At 36.2% G+C, this 16,571-nt stretch overlaps 1 protein-coding gene across 2 annotated transcripts in view; it reads left to right on the forward strand.

The window, feature by feature from the left end:
- Positions 1-16,571, forward strand: part of TOPAZ1 (testis and ovary specific PAZ domain containing 1) — a 132,523-nt gene that overhangs the window by 10,063 nt on the left and 105,889 nt on the right. For both annotated transcript variants that reach the window (XM_032308531.1, XM_032308602.1), the window contains exons 4-5: positions 5,333-5,394; positions 6,096-6,223. In XM_032308531.1, the coding sequence (XP_032164422.1) occupies positions 5,333-5,394; positions 6,096-6,223 (190 nt within the window). The remainder of the gene's footprint in view (positions 1-5,332; positions 5,395-6,095; positions 6,224-16,571) is intronic.

Raw genomic sequence — 16,571 nt, forward strand, 5'->3', positions numbered from 1 at the left:
CATTGTGGTTTTGATTTGCATTTTTCTGATGGTTAGTGATACTGAGCATCTTTTCATGTGTCCATTGTCCATCTGTGTGTCTTCTTTGGAAAAATGTATGTTCAGGTCCTCCAAAACTAGCTCGCTTTAAAATTGAATCAAAGTGTTTAACTCTGCAAAGGACATACAGCTGGTAAGTTAGTAAGGGCTGAGATCTGAGCCCAGAGTGACCTGCTCTGAAGTTTGTCTCCCCAGCCCAAAACAATGCTGGGAGATTGGCATTTTGGTTACTTTTATGGCTTTAATTCAGTTATTCTACAGATTGCCACAAAACATTAATTTACTTTTGATCTCTTTTCTGTCTCATCTCTTTCTCTTTAAAGTGTCATTTTGACTTCACTTTTTTCTCTTGGACCATGTAAACCATTGTTTTTTGTCTTTGACAGGATATATTGTACTTGGTGGAGTGATCATTTGTAGTATTAGGGGACCTAGCACTGTGGCATCGGGTTAGGCAACCTCTGGCCAATGAATTGGATAATATTTCTCTGCTTTTGGCCACTTGTTATTTGCAGAATAATTGCCCTAGTAAATTTGTGGCAGCCCTGTTCAGAGACAGAGTACGTGAATGTATAAATAAATGAGCATTGACCACAAGTCATCTAGTTAACTCTTAAAAAAGCAATAACATTCTGAATTTTTCTTGGGCAATATTTTTCAGACTTGTTCTGCTAATAATTATTCTAGAGCAGTCCTGTTCCACCTTTTTGTCAATTAACCTTAGTAAAGATACATAATTGTATTATAATCCAGTGTATATTTAAGAATATGTGAAACAGTGGATTTACAAAAACAATATTTTCTTTACTATAAGGGATGTAGTATCATATTTTGTATTTTATTTTGTTTTATTTAAAAAAAAAAGTCCTGGGTGGAACACATTAAACTTCATCATCCCCCTCGTAAAATGCTCTGGTTAGAGGATAAATCTAATGTAATCCATGTTGTTCTTCAGAAGCCTCTTTTACTACTCTCTCTTTTTTGCTCAGATCTTCTCTTTTGCATCTTTGTACTTCTGTAGCCTCACCCAAGTCTGTTTTTTTGTTTCCTTTCTTCCCCCTACCTTTCACTTTTAAAAAATTTTATTATATTGAAATTCAATTAATTAACATTAACGTATTAGTTGCAGAGGTGTAGTTCAGTGACTCATCAGTTGTGTGTAACACCCAGTGCTCACTACATCAAGTGCCCTCCTTAATGCACATAACTCAGTTACCCCATCTTCCCACCTACTTCCCCTTCAGCAACCTTCCGTTTATTTCCTATAATTAAGAGTCTGTTATGATTTACCTCCCTCTCTTATTATATCTTATTTTATTTTTCCTTCTCTTCATTTTTGAACCTTCCCCTCCGTCAAGGCAGAGCTATACCTTTCTACTCCACCAGTGCAAAACTGTAAAATAATTTGTGTGGATTATAATGTTGCTTTATTATTTTTTTTAAACTCAGATTGACTGTCAAATTCAAAACAAAACTAAATTACTTCTAAGAAGAGTGACATGTGCAATTTTACTTTCCTTGTGAGTTATTCATAGTAAAAATTTCTCACACTTTTAAACTTTGCCAGAAATAAAACTACTATTTTAATACAGTACTTTCAAATTAAAGCAGTACACTTGCTGTACCTTTTATGGCTTTGTTTTATTTGCAGGAATAACTGTCTTCGTGTGTGGAGGTATACCTATTTGAGAATGTAACTTTCAGAATAATTAGCAACTGCAAAAACATTCCTCAATTCTTCTCTATTTGAGTCACTTAATTGTATTCATGTTATTACTTTAATATCTCTCACAGTTTTTCCTTCCTTTCAGTTCTCACTGCTACTGTCTTATTCATCTTTCTTCTAGATTATTGTAATGAGCTCCTGGTTAATCTTCCTGAATTCTCTTAGTTTATCCTCCACATATTGATATTCAGAAATAGAAATTGATCTGCCAGTGACTGCTACATTGCTTCAGTGGCTTTTAGCCACCTGAGGATAGAGTCTAAATTGCTTGGCTTGTTTTTTTAAGGCTCTTAGTGGATTTCATTCATTCTCTTTGACAACGGTTTTAGTGGGGAGAAAGGGTAGTGAAAGGCTAATGAAAGATAAGCACAAGCTGCTCACTGTTTTCACAATATGTCATGTACTTGAATCCTTTTGCATGTTTCTTTTCTTCTTTTTTAATTTTTTAAAAAGATTTTTGTTTAGAGAGCATGAGCAGATGGGAGGGGGGTGAACCAGAGGAAGAGGGAGAAGCAGACTCCTAACTGAGCAGGAAGTCAGATGCAGGGCTCAGTTCCAGGCCTTTGTGATCATGACCTGAGCTGAAGGCAGACACTTAACTGACTGAGACACCCAGGAGCCCCTGCATGTTTCATTACCTGGAAGTCCCTTTCTTTTTATTCAGTTACTCAAATCTCATCTGAGCTGTTATTCTAAGAATTTGTTCCAGTAGTTCTCTTGGTATATATCTCAGTATAATATGTTTGTTTGTATGTGAGCCTTCCTTATACTGGGATTTTCTAGATAGAAGAGAGGCATCTTCATTTGGGTCTCCCTATTGGGCCAGGAAGATGTTAGGTGCTAAGTATATGGAGAGCAAGTAGATACACATGGGCCCTGTCCTCACTGAGATTTTCATCTACCAGGAGAGACAGATAATTAAGCAAGTACAATCAAATATGATAGTAGAAGTACAAGATGTTAAAGGTTTCCTGGTCAAAGTAACATTTAAGATGAACACTAAAGAATTAGCAGGAATTAGCCGATTGGTGAAGAAAAGTAATTAGAATTTTGTCATAGAAGAAAGAGCCAATGGAAAGGCCCACAGGGAAAGGCATGTCATAACTGAGAAATAGAAATAATGTTCCCGTGGCTTAGGGCTTGTATGGCAAGAAATAAAGCTACAAAATGTGCAAAAAGCTAAGTCATTAAGGGCCTTTCAAACAGGATGACCATATAATTTATCTTCTGAACTGAAAAACTTTTGGGAGTGAAATGAGGAATTTTTAATAAGATATGCCAGGACAACAAGCATAAATAGACTAGCCTAGATACACTAGAAGTCATTGTGAGTTTGAACTTTATCCCAAGAGCATATAGGGATTCACCAAAGGACTTTTAAATAGACCAGATTTACATTTTAAAAATCATTGTAGCTCTGGCATGGAGAATAAATTGGTAGGGAGCTATTGTAATAATTAGGCTAAAGGACAAGATGACTTAAAACAGAAATGGGAGTGTATTTGAGAGAGATTTAGGACATGAAGATTGATTAATCTGACAGATTAATCAGAGGTAGGAATTAAGAATGATACCTGGTTTCTCTCTTATTTCAAAGAAAGTCATAATTCTCTGACATGAAGGGGCAGGATTGGGGATGTGTTCTGGTAATGATGTGAAATTTAGACATGTTGAGTTGGAGAGACCATTGAAATACTAAAATGGAGCTATTTAGTAGACAGAGTCTAAAAGAGGGAAATAATTAAGGAAGGAGATTTGCATATTATGAGTCTCTGTTTGAATTTATTATCTTCTCATTCCTTAAAATGTATTTTTCTGATTGTTTTTAGGGCTTTATGTCAGGGAACAAATACTTCATGTTTTCCAAAGACTTTATAAAGAATGATGTATATAAAATGTTTTCTTTGGTTTTTCTTTTTTTTAAAGATTTTATTTATTTATTTGACAGAGAGAAATCACAAGTAGATGGAGAGGCAGGCAGAGAGAGAGAGAGGGAAGCAGGCTCCCTGCCGAGCAGAGAGCCCGATGCGGGACTCGATCCCAGGACCCTGAGATCATGACCTGAGCTGAAGGCAGCAGCTTAACCCACTGAGCCACCCAGGCGCCCCTGGTTTTTCTTTTTCATGGGTAGGAAGTAATCCTGAACCAATGAACAGTCATAGAGCTGTAGGATAGGTGTTTTTTTTTTTTTTTAATATTTTATTTATTTATTTGTCAGAGAGAGAGCAAGAGACTGAGCATAAGCAGGGAGAACAGCAGGCAGAGGCAGAAGCAGGCTCCCTACTGAGCAAGGAGCCTGATGTGGGACTTGATCCCAAGATCTTGGGATCATGACCTGAGCCAAAGGCAGCAGCTTAACCTACTGAGCCACCCAGGTGTCCCTGGATAGGTTTAATAAAACTAATTTATTAAATGAATAAAAATGGTGGGATTATGGGTGTTTACTATATTTTATTCTGTTTGCTTTTACATATTTTTAATTTTTTAAAAATGGAATTATGTTTGGCCATTTTTTTAAATTTATTTATTATTTTCAGCATAACAGTATTCATTATTTTTGCACCACACCCAGTGCTCCATGCAATCCATGCCCTCTATAATACCCACCACCTGGTACCGCGACCTCCCACCCCCCGCCCCTTCAAAACCCTCAGATTGTTTTTCAGAGTCCATTTGTTTTTGAGTGGCTCCTATAGATGTAGTTTTCATTTGTTGAGTCTATGCTATTGGTTTTTTTTTTTTTTTTTTAAGATTTTATTTATTTGTCAGGGGAAAGAGAGAGAGAGCACAAACAGGTTGGCGAGAGAGAAGCAGGCTCCCTGCTGAGCAAGGAGCCCAATGCAGACCTTGATCTCAGGATCCTGGGATCATGACTTGAGCTGAAGGGTCACTTAACCAACTGAACCGTCCAAGAATCCCTATGCTATTGACTTTAAAAACATATTATCTCATTCAATCCTCATGATAACTTCATGGATAGTTAAAAATTCCCATTTTACAGATATGGTTAGACTCAAAGAAATTACATAATGTTGCCATAGTTCACATAGTTAAGTGGCAGAACAGTATTTGAAGCCAGGTTGGTTAAACTCTGATCTCCATACCCTTGACCTTTAGACCACATGTTGTCTTCAGAGACTACAAAAAAAAAAAAAAAAAGAGTCAAACTGCTCTCAAACTATATTCCTTTTACATTGTCAGTTATACACACACACACACACACACACACACACACACACTTCAGAATAGAAGTTAAGCATCGGCTTATATTGGTATAATACTTTAAAATTGTTTTGAATGCTTGATATATATCATCAGGTTCTCTCTGAGTAACAGTTTGAATGGCAGCACTCCCTGACAGTTATAGCATATGTGTGTGTTTAAAGACCCAAATGAGGAATCTACTTGGGTATGCTGGGTTCTGAGCTCCAGTGTAATACTCTGTCCTTGGAGGACTTGAGCTGATATTCATCAGCTACTGAAGCTGATAGTATATAATGTTTAGAGAAGTAGATAATTCTGTATAGAATCCATTATAATGTTCAAGCTCTGTTTACTTTATAATAGAAAACTTCCCATACTGGATCCTGGATTGATGAAGTCAGAGATCTGTGCTTCCTTATCAGCAGGTAAAATTTGACATTTTCAAAATATACAGTTTTGAAGTATCTTTTTATATCTCTATTCGGGCCTAGTCAAAACTCATTCATTACATAGGAAGCTCTTCATTTTAGAGTCTTAGCTATATATTTTATGGTTTGGCAGTTTTCCTCAGTTTTAGTTGCTTGGTTGGCAGATAAGATTTTGAGAAATTTTCCATTTGATTAGTTAGTAAGTAACTTTGTTAGGCATTATCTATAAAAGATAGATCATTGACCTTAGAGATTTTTGTGGCCTTATTTTGAAATGGAAATATATGTTTAGCTTTATCACATTTTAAAACTGAATTCTTACTAGAATTTTTAATAATTAATAGTTAATCATAAGTTTAAATACCTGGATCCTTACTTCATAGGCAATATTTTGAAAGTTAATTGTATTTTCATTTTCAAGTTTTAAAAATATATTGAATGTAGCTGGACATAGGAAACATCCTTACATTTGTCTTGATATATGTCAGTTTTGTTTTACTGCTAATTCTTTTTATATCGTGTAATGTAGTTATTTTGAAAGAGAGGGAGGAATAATTGTGTAGTTTGCTGAAACTAAAACGTTTGTCACGTTGGATTTTAAAAGAGGCTTAATTCTAACTTGTTTTCAGAACAATCTTTCAGTGATTTAGTTATTTTGCTGCATAAAGTTTCTACAGTTTAATATTATTTCTTTCCAGCAAATGAAATTAAACATGATTCTGAAGGTGGAAATATTACCTTAGGGAAAGTTACTAATGAGACCTGTGAAAGTGAAAAGCTGAGAGACTTCATTGAACATGTAAAACGTTCAGACTTGGATGAAAAGGTACTGGGGAATTTATATTTTGTTTTTTCCTGGTCTAAATCATGGTAATGCAGAAATTCACGTTAACAGTGCTGTCAGTAGTTCAGACTTGGGTGAAAAGGTGTTGTGGAGAATCTTCTTTTCTTTTCTTTTTTTCTTCAAATTCATTTAGCCTGCATATAGTACATTATTAGTTTCAGATGTGTTCAGTAATTCATCAGTTGTGTATAACACCCAGTGCTCATCACATCATGTGCCCTCTTTTTTTTTTTAAAGGTTCTTTTTTTTTTTTTTAAGATTTTATTTATTTATTTGACAGAGAGAGATCACAAGTAGGCAGAGAGACAGGCAGAGAGAGAGGAAGGGAAGCAGGCTCCCTGCTGAGCAGAGAGCCCAATGTGGGGCTCGATCCCAGGACTCTGGGATCATGACCTGAGCCAGAGGCAGAGGCTTTAACCCACTGAGCCACCTAGGTACCCCTCATGTGCCCTCTTTAATGCCCATCACCAATGACCTCATTCCACCACTCTTCCTCCCCTCCAGCAACCCTTAATTTCTTTCCTATAGTTAAGAGTCTCATGGTTTTTTTCCTCTCTGATGACTTCCCATTCTGTTTTCCCTCCTTTCCTCTGATGTCCTCTGTATTGTTTCTTATATTCCACCTATGAGTAAAACCCTATGATAATTGTCTTTCTCTGATTGACTTATTTCACTTAGCATAATACCCTCCAATTCCATCTACATTGGACTGAATGATAAGTATTCATCCTTTCTGATGGCTCAGTAATAGTCTACTCTATATATGAACTACATTTTTATCCATTCATCTGTCAATGGACATCTAGGCTCTTTTCCATAGATTGGCTATTGTAGGCATTGCTGCTATAACCATTGGTGTTCACTCTTTGGATCACTACATTTGTATCTTTGAAGTAAATACCTAGTAGTGCAATTGTTGGGTCATAGGGTAGCTCTATTTTAACTTCTTGAGGAACCTCCATGCTGTTTTCCAGAGTGGCTGTACCAGCTTGCGTTCTAACCAACAGTGTAAGAGGGTTCCCCTTTCGCCACATCCTCACCACAGCTGTTTCCTGAGTTGTTTATTTTAGCCATTCCTGATTGGTGTGAGGTGGTATCTCTTGTGGTTTTGATTTGTATTTTGCTGATGCCAAGTGATGTGGAGTTTTTGTTCGTATATCTCTTGGCCATATGTCTATCTTCTTTGGAGGAATGTTTGTTCATGTTTTCTGCCCATTTCTTGATTGGATTGGTTTTTTGGGTGTTGAGTTTGTTAAGTTCTTTAGAGATCTTGGATACTAGCCCTTTATCTGATACGTCATTTGTAAATATCTTCTCCCATTTTGTAGGTTGCCTTTTAGGTTTGTTTCCTTTGCTGTGCAGCAGCTTTTTATCTTGATGAAGTCCCAAAAGTTTGTTTGCTTTTGTTTCCCTTGCCTTTGGAGATGTGACCAGACAGATTTTGCTGCAGACAAGGTCAAAGAAGCTGCTGCCTGTGTTCTCCTCTAGGATATTGATGGATTTTTGTCTCATATTGAGGTCTTTCATCCATTCTGAGTTTATCTTTGGGTATGTTGTAAGAGAATGGTCCAGTTTCATTCTGCATGTGGCTGTCCAGTTTTCCCAGCACCATTTATTGAAGAGATTGTCTTTTTTCCATTGGCTATTCTTTCCTGCTTTGTGGAAGATTAGTTGACCATAGGGTCCATTTCTGGGGTCTCTTTTCTGTTCCACTGATCTCTGTGTCTGTTTTTGTGCCAGTACCATACTGTCTTGACAATGACAGCTTTGTAATAAGGCTTGAAGTCAGGTATTGTGATGCCACTAGTTTTGGTTTTCTTTTTCAACATTACCCTGGCTATTCAGGGTCTTTTCTGGTTCCATACTAATTTCAGGATTATTTTGTCCAGCTCTGTGAAAAATGTTAATGGTATTCTGATAGAGTTTGCATTGCTGCATATGACGTACGTATAGATTGCTCTGGGTAGCATAGACGTACGTATAGATTGCTCTGGGTAGCATAGACATTTTAATGAAATTTGTTCTTCCAATCCATGAGCATGGAATGTTTTTCCATTTGTTTGTGTCTCCCTCAATTTCTTTCATAAGTATTCTGTAGTTTCCTGAGTACAAGTCCTTTACCTCTTTGGCTGGTTTTATTCCTAGGTATCTATGGTTTTTGGTGCTATTGTAAATGGATTCTATTCCTTAATTTATCTTCCTTCAGTCTCATTGTTAGTGTATAGAAATGCAACTAATTTCTGTGCATTGATTTTGTATCCTGCTATGTTGCTGAATTGCTGTATGAGTTCTGTTACTTTTGGGGTAGATAGTCTTTTGGGTTTTCCACATAAAATATCATGTCATTTGCAAAGAGTGAGAGTTTGACTTCTTTGCCAACTTGAATGCCTTTTATTTCTTTTTGTTTGATTGCTGTGGCTAGGACTTCTAGTACTATGTTGAACTGAGTGGTTAGAGTCGGCTTCCAGTTGTGTTCTTGATCTTAGGGGAAATGCTATCAGTTTTTCCTCATTGAGAATGATATTCGCTGTAGGCTTTTCATAAATAGTTTTTATGATATTGAGGTTAGTTCCCTCTATCTGTACACTGTGGAGAGTTTTAATCAAGAAAGGATGCTGTATTTTGTCAAATGCTTTTTTTTTTTGCATCATTTGTGAGGGTCATATTGTTCTTGTCCTTTCTTTTTATTTATTTATTTTTTTACCTCATCTCGCATCATCTGTCTTTTCTTTTTATTAATGTGGCATACCACATCGATTGATTTGTGAGTGTTGAACCATCCTTGCTGCCCAGGAATAAGTATACTTGGTCATGGTGAATAATCCTTTTAATGTCCTGTTGGATTGTATTGGCCAGTATCTTGGTGAGGATTTTGGCACCCATAATCATTAGGGATATTGATCTGTAATTCTCTTTGGTGGGGGCTTTGGTTGGTTTGGGGGTCAAGGTAATGCTGTCCCCATAGAACAAGTTTGGAAGGTTTCCTTCCATTTCTGTATTTTGAAGCTGTGGAGATTCTTTTACATTTTCTTATTTCTTGTTCTGAATAGTTGTAATACAGATTCATCATAACAGTATTGTCAGGTGATAAGTATAACTTTTTGAGTAAAAGAATTGCATCATTCTGCCCTAGGATATATTGTTTAATGCTTTGTATAAGCACACTATTAACAGGTTTCCTTTGTCTGGGAAAGTGGGGTGTTTAATTATATATTTAGCCTTTTCTTTTTTAGTATGCTTAAGTTGATCTCAAACCTACATAAATCTAACTTGTTACATATTTTCCTGCCTCATTAAACACAGAGTACTGAATATCATTTGATCTTGAAATTTAAGAATATCATAGTATCTGAGGGCTATGAATGCATACAGCAGTTATTTAACCACAGATATAGAAGGCATAGGAGTTGGAGCTAAACCTAACTTGATGGTGGAACATACCACTAGCATATGATACAGGGAAAAATTCAGATACCAAATTTATTCTTGTTTTCTGCCAGAAAATGTGTGTGATTGTCTTAACCTTTTGCATAATTTAATTTACTCCTAGGCAACTATTTCATATTTTCTTTTTTCTCATTATTCCTTCTTATTCATCCTCACAGCTGATAATCTCTTTTTCTACTTCACCAAAAAAATTGAAGTAACTGGAAAAGAACTTCCTACTTCCCTGCCAGTATATTAGCCAACCTAACCTGCATCTGCTCCCCAAATTCCAGCTTCTCCTCAGTTACAGTAGATGATCTAGCCAAGGTTATTCCTTCCACCTGTGTGCCAAAGTCCACCTCTTTCCTCTCTAAAAATACTACTCCAGTAATTCTTCTTTTTATTATTGGCTTATTTTTATCAATATATAAACATGTGGTTCTCCCATCTTCAAACCAAACCAAACCAAACCAAACCAAACAAAATGGTTTCATAGTCCCATTTATCTTTTCAGCTGTCATCCTATCTCTCAAATGCTTATCTTTACCCACCATCTCTACTTTCTGTCCTCTGGTTCTCTTGAACCCATTCCAAAGATACTTGCCTTCACTGCAACCAAAACTATCCTTAAACTCTTCAGTGACCTCCTTGTTGCTGGGTCTAAAGGACATTATCTTAGTCTCAATGTTGCTTAACCTATCATTATTATTTGTCACAGTTGATCACACTTTCTTTGAAACCCTGGCTTTCAGGATAAACATACATGCCTGGTTTATTTTTTCCCTTTCTGTCTGCAACTTCCCAGTTGATTTTGCTGATCTCTCTTGATATACCTGACCTCTACATATTGTAGTGGCTCAGAGCCTAGACCATGATGTGTTCTTTCTTATCTAGATTGGCTCATTAAATGGTCCCATCCAGCCTCATTGCATTAAATGCCATCATTGTGATAAGACTCTCAAATTTATAACTGCATTCTGAACTGTTTCTCTGAACAGACCTTTATGTTTAGTTGCCTACTGGACTTGTCCATTTAGATGTCCAGTTAGGCATCTCAAACTTAACATGTTCAGTCTGAATTCCTGAAACATCTATATGCAGCCTACCAGATACTCATTTCAGATGTAACTGCACATAAAGACTGAGAGCAAAGAGATGGAAAAAGATGTTCCATGCAAATGGAAACAAAAAGCTAGTGTAGCTATACAAATATCAAACAAAACAGACTTATAGCAATACTTTAATAGTAGAGGACTTTAATATCTCACTTACATGAATCATCACGATTGGAAATCAGTAAGGAAACATATTAAGTGACATGTTTAAGACCAGATGAACTTAATACATATATATGGAACATTCCATTTAAAAGCATCAGAATATACATTCTTCTCAAGTACACACAGAACATTCTTTAGGATAGATAATGTGTTAGGCCACAAAGCAAGTCTCAATAAATGCATGAAAATTTAAATAATATCAAGCATCTCTTCCTAACACAATTGTATGAAACTAGAATTAAATTATAAGAACAAAATCAGAAAAATGACAAATAATCTGAAGATTTAACAACATGCTATTAACAATTGAAGAGTCATAGAAGAAATCAAGAGAGAACTCCAGACAGTAACTGGACACAATGAAAACAGAAATAGGGCATACAAAAATCTGTGGGATGCAGCAAAAGCAGTTCTTTTTTTTTTTTTTTAAGATTTTTTTTATTTGACAGAGAGAGACACAGCAAGCGCAGCAACACAAACAGGGGGAATGGGAGAGGGAGAAGCAGGCTCCCCACTGAGCAGGGAGCCCGACACAGGGCTCAATCCCAGGACTCTGGGATCATGACCTGAGCCGAAGGCAGATGATTAATGACTGAGCCACCCAGGCACCCCAGCAAAAGCAGTTCTAGAGGAAATTTCATTGCATACAGATCTACCTCCAGAAACAAGAGAGATGTCAAACAATTTATCTGTATACCTAACAGAATTAGAGAAAGAATAAACAAAGCCAAAAGTTAACAGAAAGAAGGAAATAGTGAATATCAGAATGGAAATAAATAGAGAATAAAAAGACAATAGAAAAGATCAATGAAACCTAAGAACTCTTTCTTTGAAAAGAGAAAATTCACAAACTTTTGGCTGGACTAACCAAAAAAAAAAAAAAAAAAAGGGCTTAATTATATAAAATTAGAAATGAAAGAGGAGAAGGGGTTATAACTGATACCACAGAAGTACTGTGAACATGTGAACAGTTAATTATAGGACAACAAATTGGGCAACTGTGAAGAAATAGATAAATTCCTAGAAACTTAAAATCTTCCAAGAGTGAATTATGAAGAAATAGAAATTCTGATTGCAACAATTCCCAGTAAGGAGATTGAATCAGTAGTCAAAAACCTCCCAACAAATAAAAACAGGACCAGACAGCTTCACTGGTGAACTCTGCTATAAATTTAGAAAATTTAATACCTACTTTTCTCAGATTTTTCCCAAAAATTGAAGAGGAGGGAACATTTCCAAACTCATTTTACAAGGTCAGCATTATCCTGATACCAAAATCAGACATGGATACCACAAGAAAAGAAAATTTTACCGGCTAAAATCTCTAATGATCACAGATGTAGAAACCTTAAACATTAGCAAAGTGAATTCAATAATACTTTTAAAGAATCTTACACCATGATCTATGGGATATATTCCACAAATGCAAGGATGATTCTACATCCACATACCAATCCCTGTGATATGCCACATTAACAAAATGAGAGATAAGACCATATGATCATCTCAATAGATGCAGAAAAGCATTTGACAAAATTCAACATCCATTTATAGTAAGAATTCTCAACAAAGTGAGTATATAGAGAGAAAGTACCTCCAACATAATCAAGACCATCTATGACCAATCCACGGTTAATGTCATACGCAACAGTGAAAGGGCAGAAGCTTTCCTCTGAGATCAGGAACAAGATAAGGAATCCTCCTGTTTCCTTTTCTTTTCAACATAGTATTGGAAGTCCTAATAAGGACAGTTAGACATGAAAAAGAAAATAAAAGATACCAAAATTGGAAAAGAAGACATAAAACTCACTATTTTCCAATGTCATGATATTATTTATAGAAAACCTTTAAGACGCCACCAAAAAAACTGTTAGAACTAATGAATTGGATTCAGTAAAGTTTCAGGATATAAAATTAATATACAAAAATCTATTGTGTTTTTATATAGTAATAATGAGCTATCAGAAAGAAAAATTCAAAAAATCCTATTTATAATCACATCAAAGAGAGTAAAATGCCTATGAATAAATTTAATGAAAGAGGTGAAAGACCTGTAGATTGAAAACTGTAATACACTGATAAAAGAATTTGAAGACATAGACAAATGGAAATATATTCCATGCTCATGGATTGGAAGAATTAATATCATTAAAATGACCAAACTACCCAAAGCAATGTACATATTCAGTATAATCTCTATCAAAATTCCAGTGACATTTTTCACGGAACTAGAACAAATAATTATAAAATTTATATGGAACCACAAAAGACCTTGAATAATGAAAGCAGTTGGTTATTCAAAGAACAAGGCCTGAGGTATCACACTCCTGATTTCAAACTATACTACAAAACTATAGTAATCAAAACAGTATGGTATTGGCATGAAAACAGACACATGGATCAATGAAACAGACTAGAGAGCTCAGAAGTAAACACATACATATATGGTCAATTAATTTATGATAAAGAAGGCAGCATAACAATGGGGAAAGGACAGTATCTTCAATAAATGATGTTGGAAAAACTGAATGTAAGACCTGAAACCATAAAGCCTAGAAGAAAACATAGGCAGTAATCTCCTTGAGATAAATCATAGCAGAGTTTTTTTTGCATCTGATGCCAAGGCAAGGGAAACAAAGCAAAACTAAGCAAATGGGACTACATGAAACAAAAAAGCTTCTACACAGAGAAGGATACTATCAACAAAATGCAAAGGCAACTTAATGGGAGAAGACATTTTTATGTCCTATATCTCCTAAGGGGTTAATGTCCAAAATTCATGAAGAACTCCTACAACTCAATAACAAAGAAAACCATAATCTAATTAAAAAATGGGCAGAGGACAAAGTTGTGTTTTCCCAAAGAAGATGTACAGTTGGCCAACAGATACATGAAAAGATGCTCAAAGTCACTCATCATCAGGGAAATGTAAATCAAAACCACAGTGAGATACCACCTTACACCTGTCTGAATGACTGTTATCCAAAGGACAAGAAATAACAAATGTTGTTAAGGATGTGGAGAAAAAGGAACTTTTGTGTACTGTTGGTAGGTATATAAACTGGTATAACTTCTATGGAAAAAAGTTTGGCAGTTACTCAAAATACTAAAAATAGAACTACCATGCAGTCTAGCAATTCCATTACTGGGTATCTAAAGAAATAAAAAAATATTAACTCAAAAAGATAAATGCATGCATGTGTTCACTGCAGTATTATTTATCAGTATTACACTAAGTTAAGCTAGAGGAAAACAAATACTGCATGATCTTTTTTTTTTTTTTAAAGATTTTATTTATTTATTTGACAGAGAGAGATCACAAGCAGGCAGAGAGGCAGGCAGAGAGAGAGGAGGAAGCAGGCTCCCTGCTGAGCAGAGATCCCAATGCGGGGCTCAATCCCAGGACTCTGAGATCATGACCTGAGCCGAAGGCAGCTGCTTAACCCACTGAGCCACCCAGGTGCCCCACTGCATGATCTTTTTAAGTGGAATCAAAACCCAGATTGGTGGGTTTTGGTGTGTAAAGAACAGATTGGTGGTTGCCAGAGAGAAGGGGGGTTGTGATGGGGAAAAATGGGTGAAGGGGATCAAAAAACACAAACTTCCAGTTATAAAATAAATAAATATATGGCATAAGGGATATAGTTAACAATGCTATATTCAGTTTGTGACAGATGGTAATTAAACCTGTTGTGATCATTTTGTAATGTATACAAGTATCAAAGTACTATGATGTATACTTGAAACTAAAGTAATACTTCTTTTTTTTTTTTTTTTTTTTTATTTCCAGCATAACAGTATTCATTATTTTTGCACCACACCCCGTGCTCCATGCAATCCGTGCCCTCTATAATACCCACCACCTGGTACCCCAACCTCCCACCCCCCGTCCCTTCAAAACCCTCAGATTGTTTTTCAGAGTCCATAGTCTCTCATGGTTCACCTCCCCTTCCAATTTACCCCAACCCCCTTCTCCACTCTAAGTCCCCATGTCCTCCATGCTATTTGTTATGCTCCACAAATAAGTGAAGTAATACTTCTATGTCAGTTATAGCTCAATAAAAAATTAAATAATTTGTAAAAATTTTTTAAAAACTGAACTCCTGTTATATATCTCCTCATCTACCAAAAAACCAGTTCTTCCAATAATCTCTTTTTCTGTTAATGGCAGCTCCATCCTTTTATAATTACTCAGACTCAAAACCCTGGATTTCCTTACTTTTTCTTCTCAGTCCATATGCAGTCTGTAAGGAAAGCCTGCAGGTTTTACCTCAGATAATGTCTAGAAACTGTCCACTTTTCATCGTTCCCCACCAACACCACATAGTCCCAAGCTAATGTAATCTCTTAACTGAATTACTACAGTCACCTTTTAACAGATGTGCTTCTAATTTTGCCCTCTTGTAGTTTATTCTCAATATAGCATAAGTTAGATCATGTCATTCTTCTGCTTCCAATTCTCCATTGGTTTCTAATGACATTTGGATTCAAAGCCAGAGCCCTTAGTATCACCAACAGTGCCTGTATCTTTTCCTTATACCCCTTGTTTTCTCTCTGATCTCTTGTACTCCTGCTGTATTCATTTCACTCTGACCATACTAGCCTCCTTGCTGTTCTTGGAACATATCAGGCTTTCTCCCACTTCAGGGCCTTTACCCATGCCATTTTATCTGCGTGTAATGTTTCCTAAACATTAGGAGTATAGCTGGTTCTTTTACTTCCTTCACATCTTTATTCATATTTCGTGCTCTCAGAGATAACTTACCTGGCCATCCAGTGTAAAACTTCAGTGTTCTTCTTTCTCCCAGCATTTCATATTCCCTTTTCTTATATTCATTTTGACTTAACATTGTATATATTCTCCTCCTACTAGAGTGAAACTCCATGAAAGCAAGGATTTTTGTCCATTTTGCTTACTACTTCATCTCTAGCACCTAGAGCAGTAACTGATACAGGGTAATATTACAAATAATTGTTGAATGCATACGGAATGTGAACTCCAATTGAAAATAGTCTTTAAGTGCTAGAAGTGCCCTGTAACATAAATAATCTCACCAAGTACTTGTTTAAAGGTTTGATGATAATAGCCAGTATGTACTAAGCCTTTATTATATGCCAGCCAGCCTACCAGTAGTTATCACATTTTATTCACATAATATAATGAGGTGTTATTCAGGAGTTCCCAAGGCCACCCTCAGATTTAGTGATTTTCTAGAATTACAGAGAGGTCAGCAAAGCTGTTATACTCAAAATTGCACTTTATTACAGCGAGGGATGCATGTTAAAATCCACAAAGAGTCGCATAAGGCAGAGTCCACAAGAAACCAGGCACAAGTTTCCAGTTGTCTTCTTCTAGTAGAGCCATATGGATGCTGCTTGCTTCTCCCAGCAGTGATGCGTGACAGCACAGAGTTTTGCTAGCTAAGGGAATTTACTGGAGCCCTGGTTAGGGTTTTTATTGGGGTCAGTCATGTTGGTATAGCTGGCTGGCTGCCTGCATCACTGACCTTTATCAGTCTCTCCAGATTCTCCAAAGGTCAAGCTGAAGTTAAATAACCCAAGGTCCCCACCATAAATCACATTGTTAGTTTAGGCTATCTGGAGTGGCACAAGGCCCCTACCAT

The sequence above is a fragment of the Mustela erminea genome, chromosome 1, assembly GCF_009829155.1.
Source record: "Mustela erminea isolate mMusErm1 chromosome 1, mMusErm1.Pri, whole genome shotgun sequence".
NCBI lineage: Eukaryota > Metazoa > Chordata > Mammalia > Carnivora > Mustelidae > Mustela > Mustela erminea.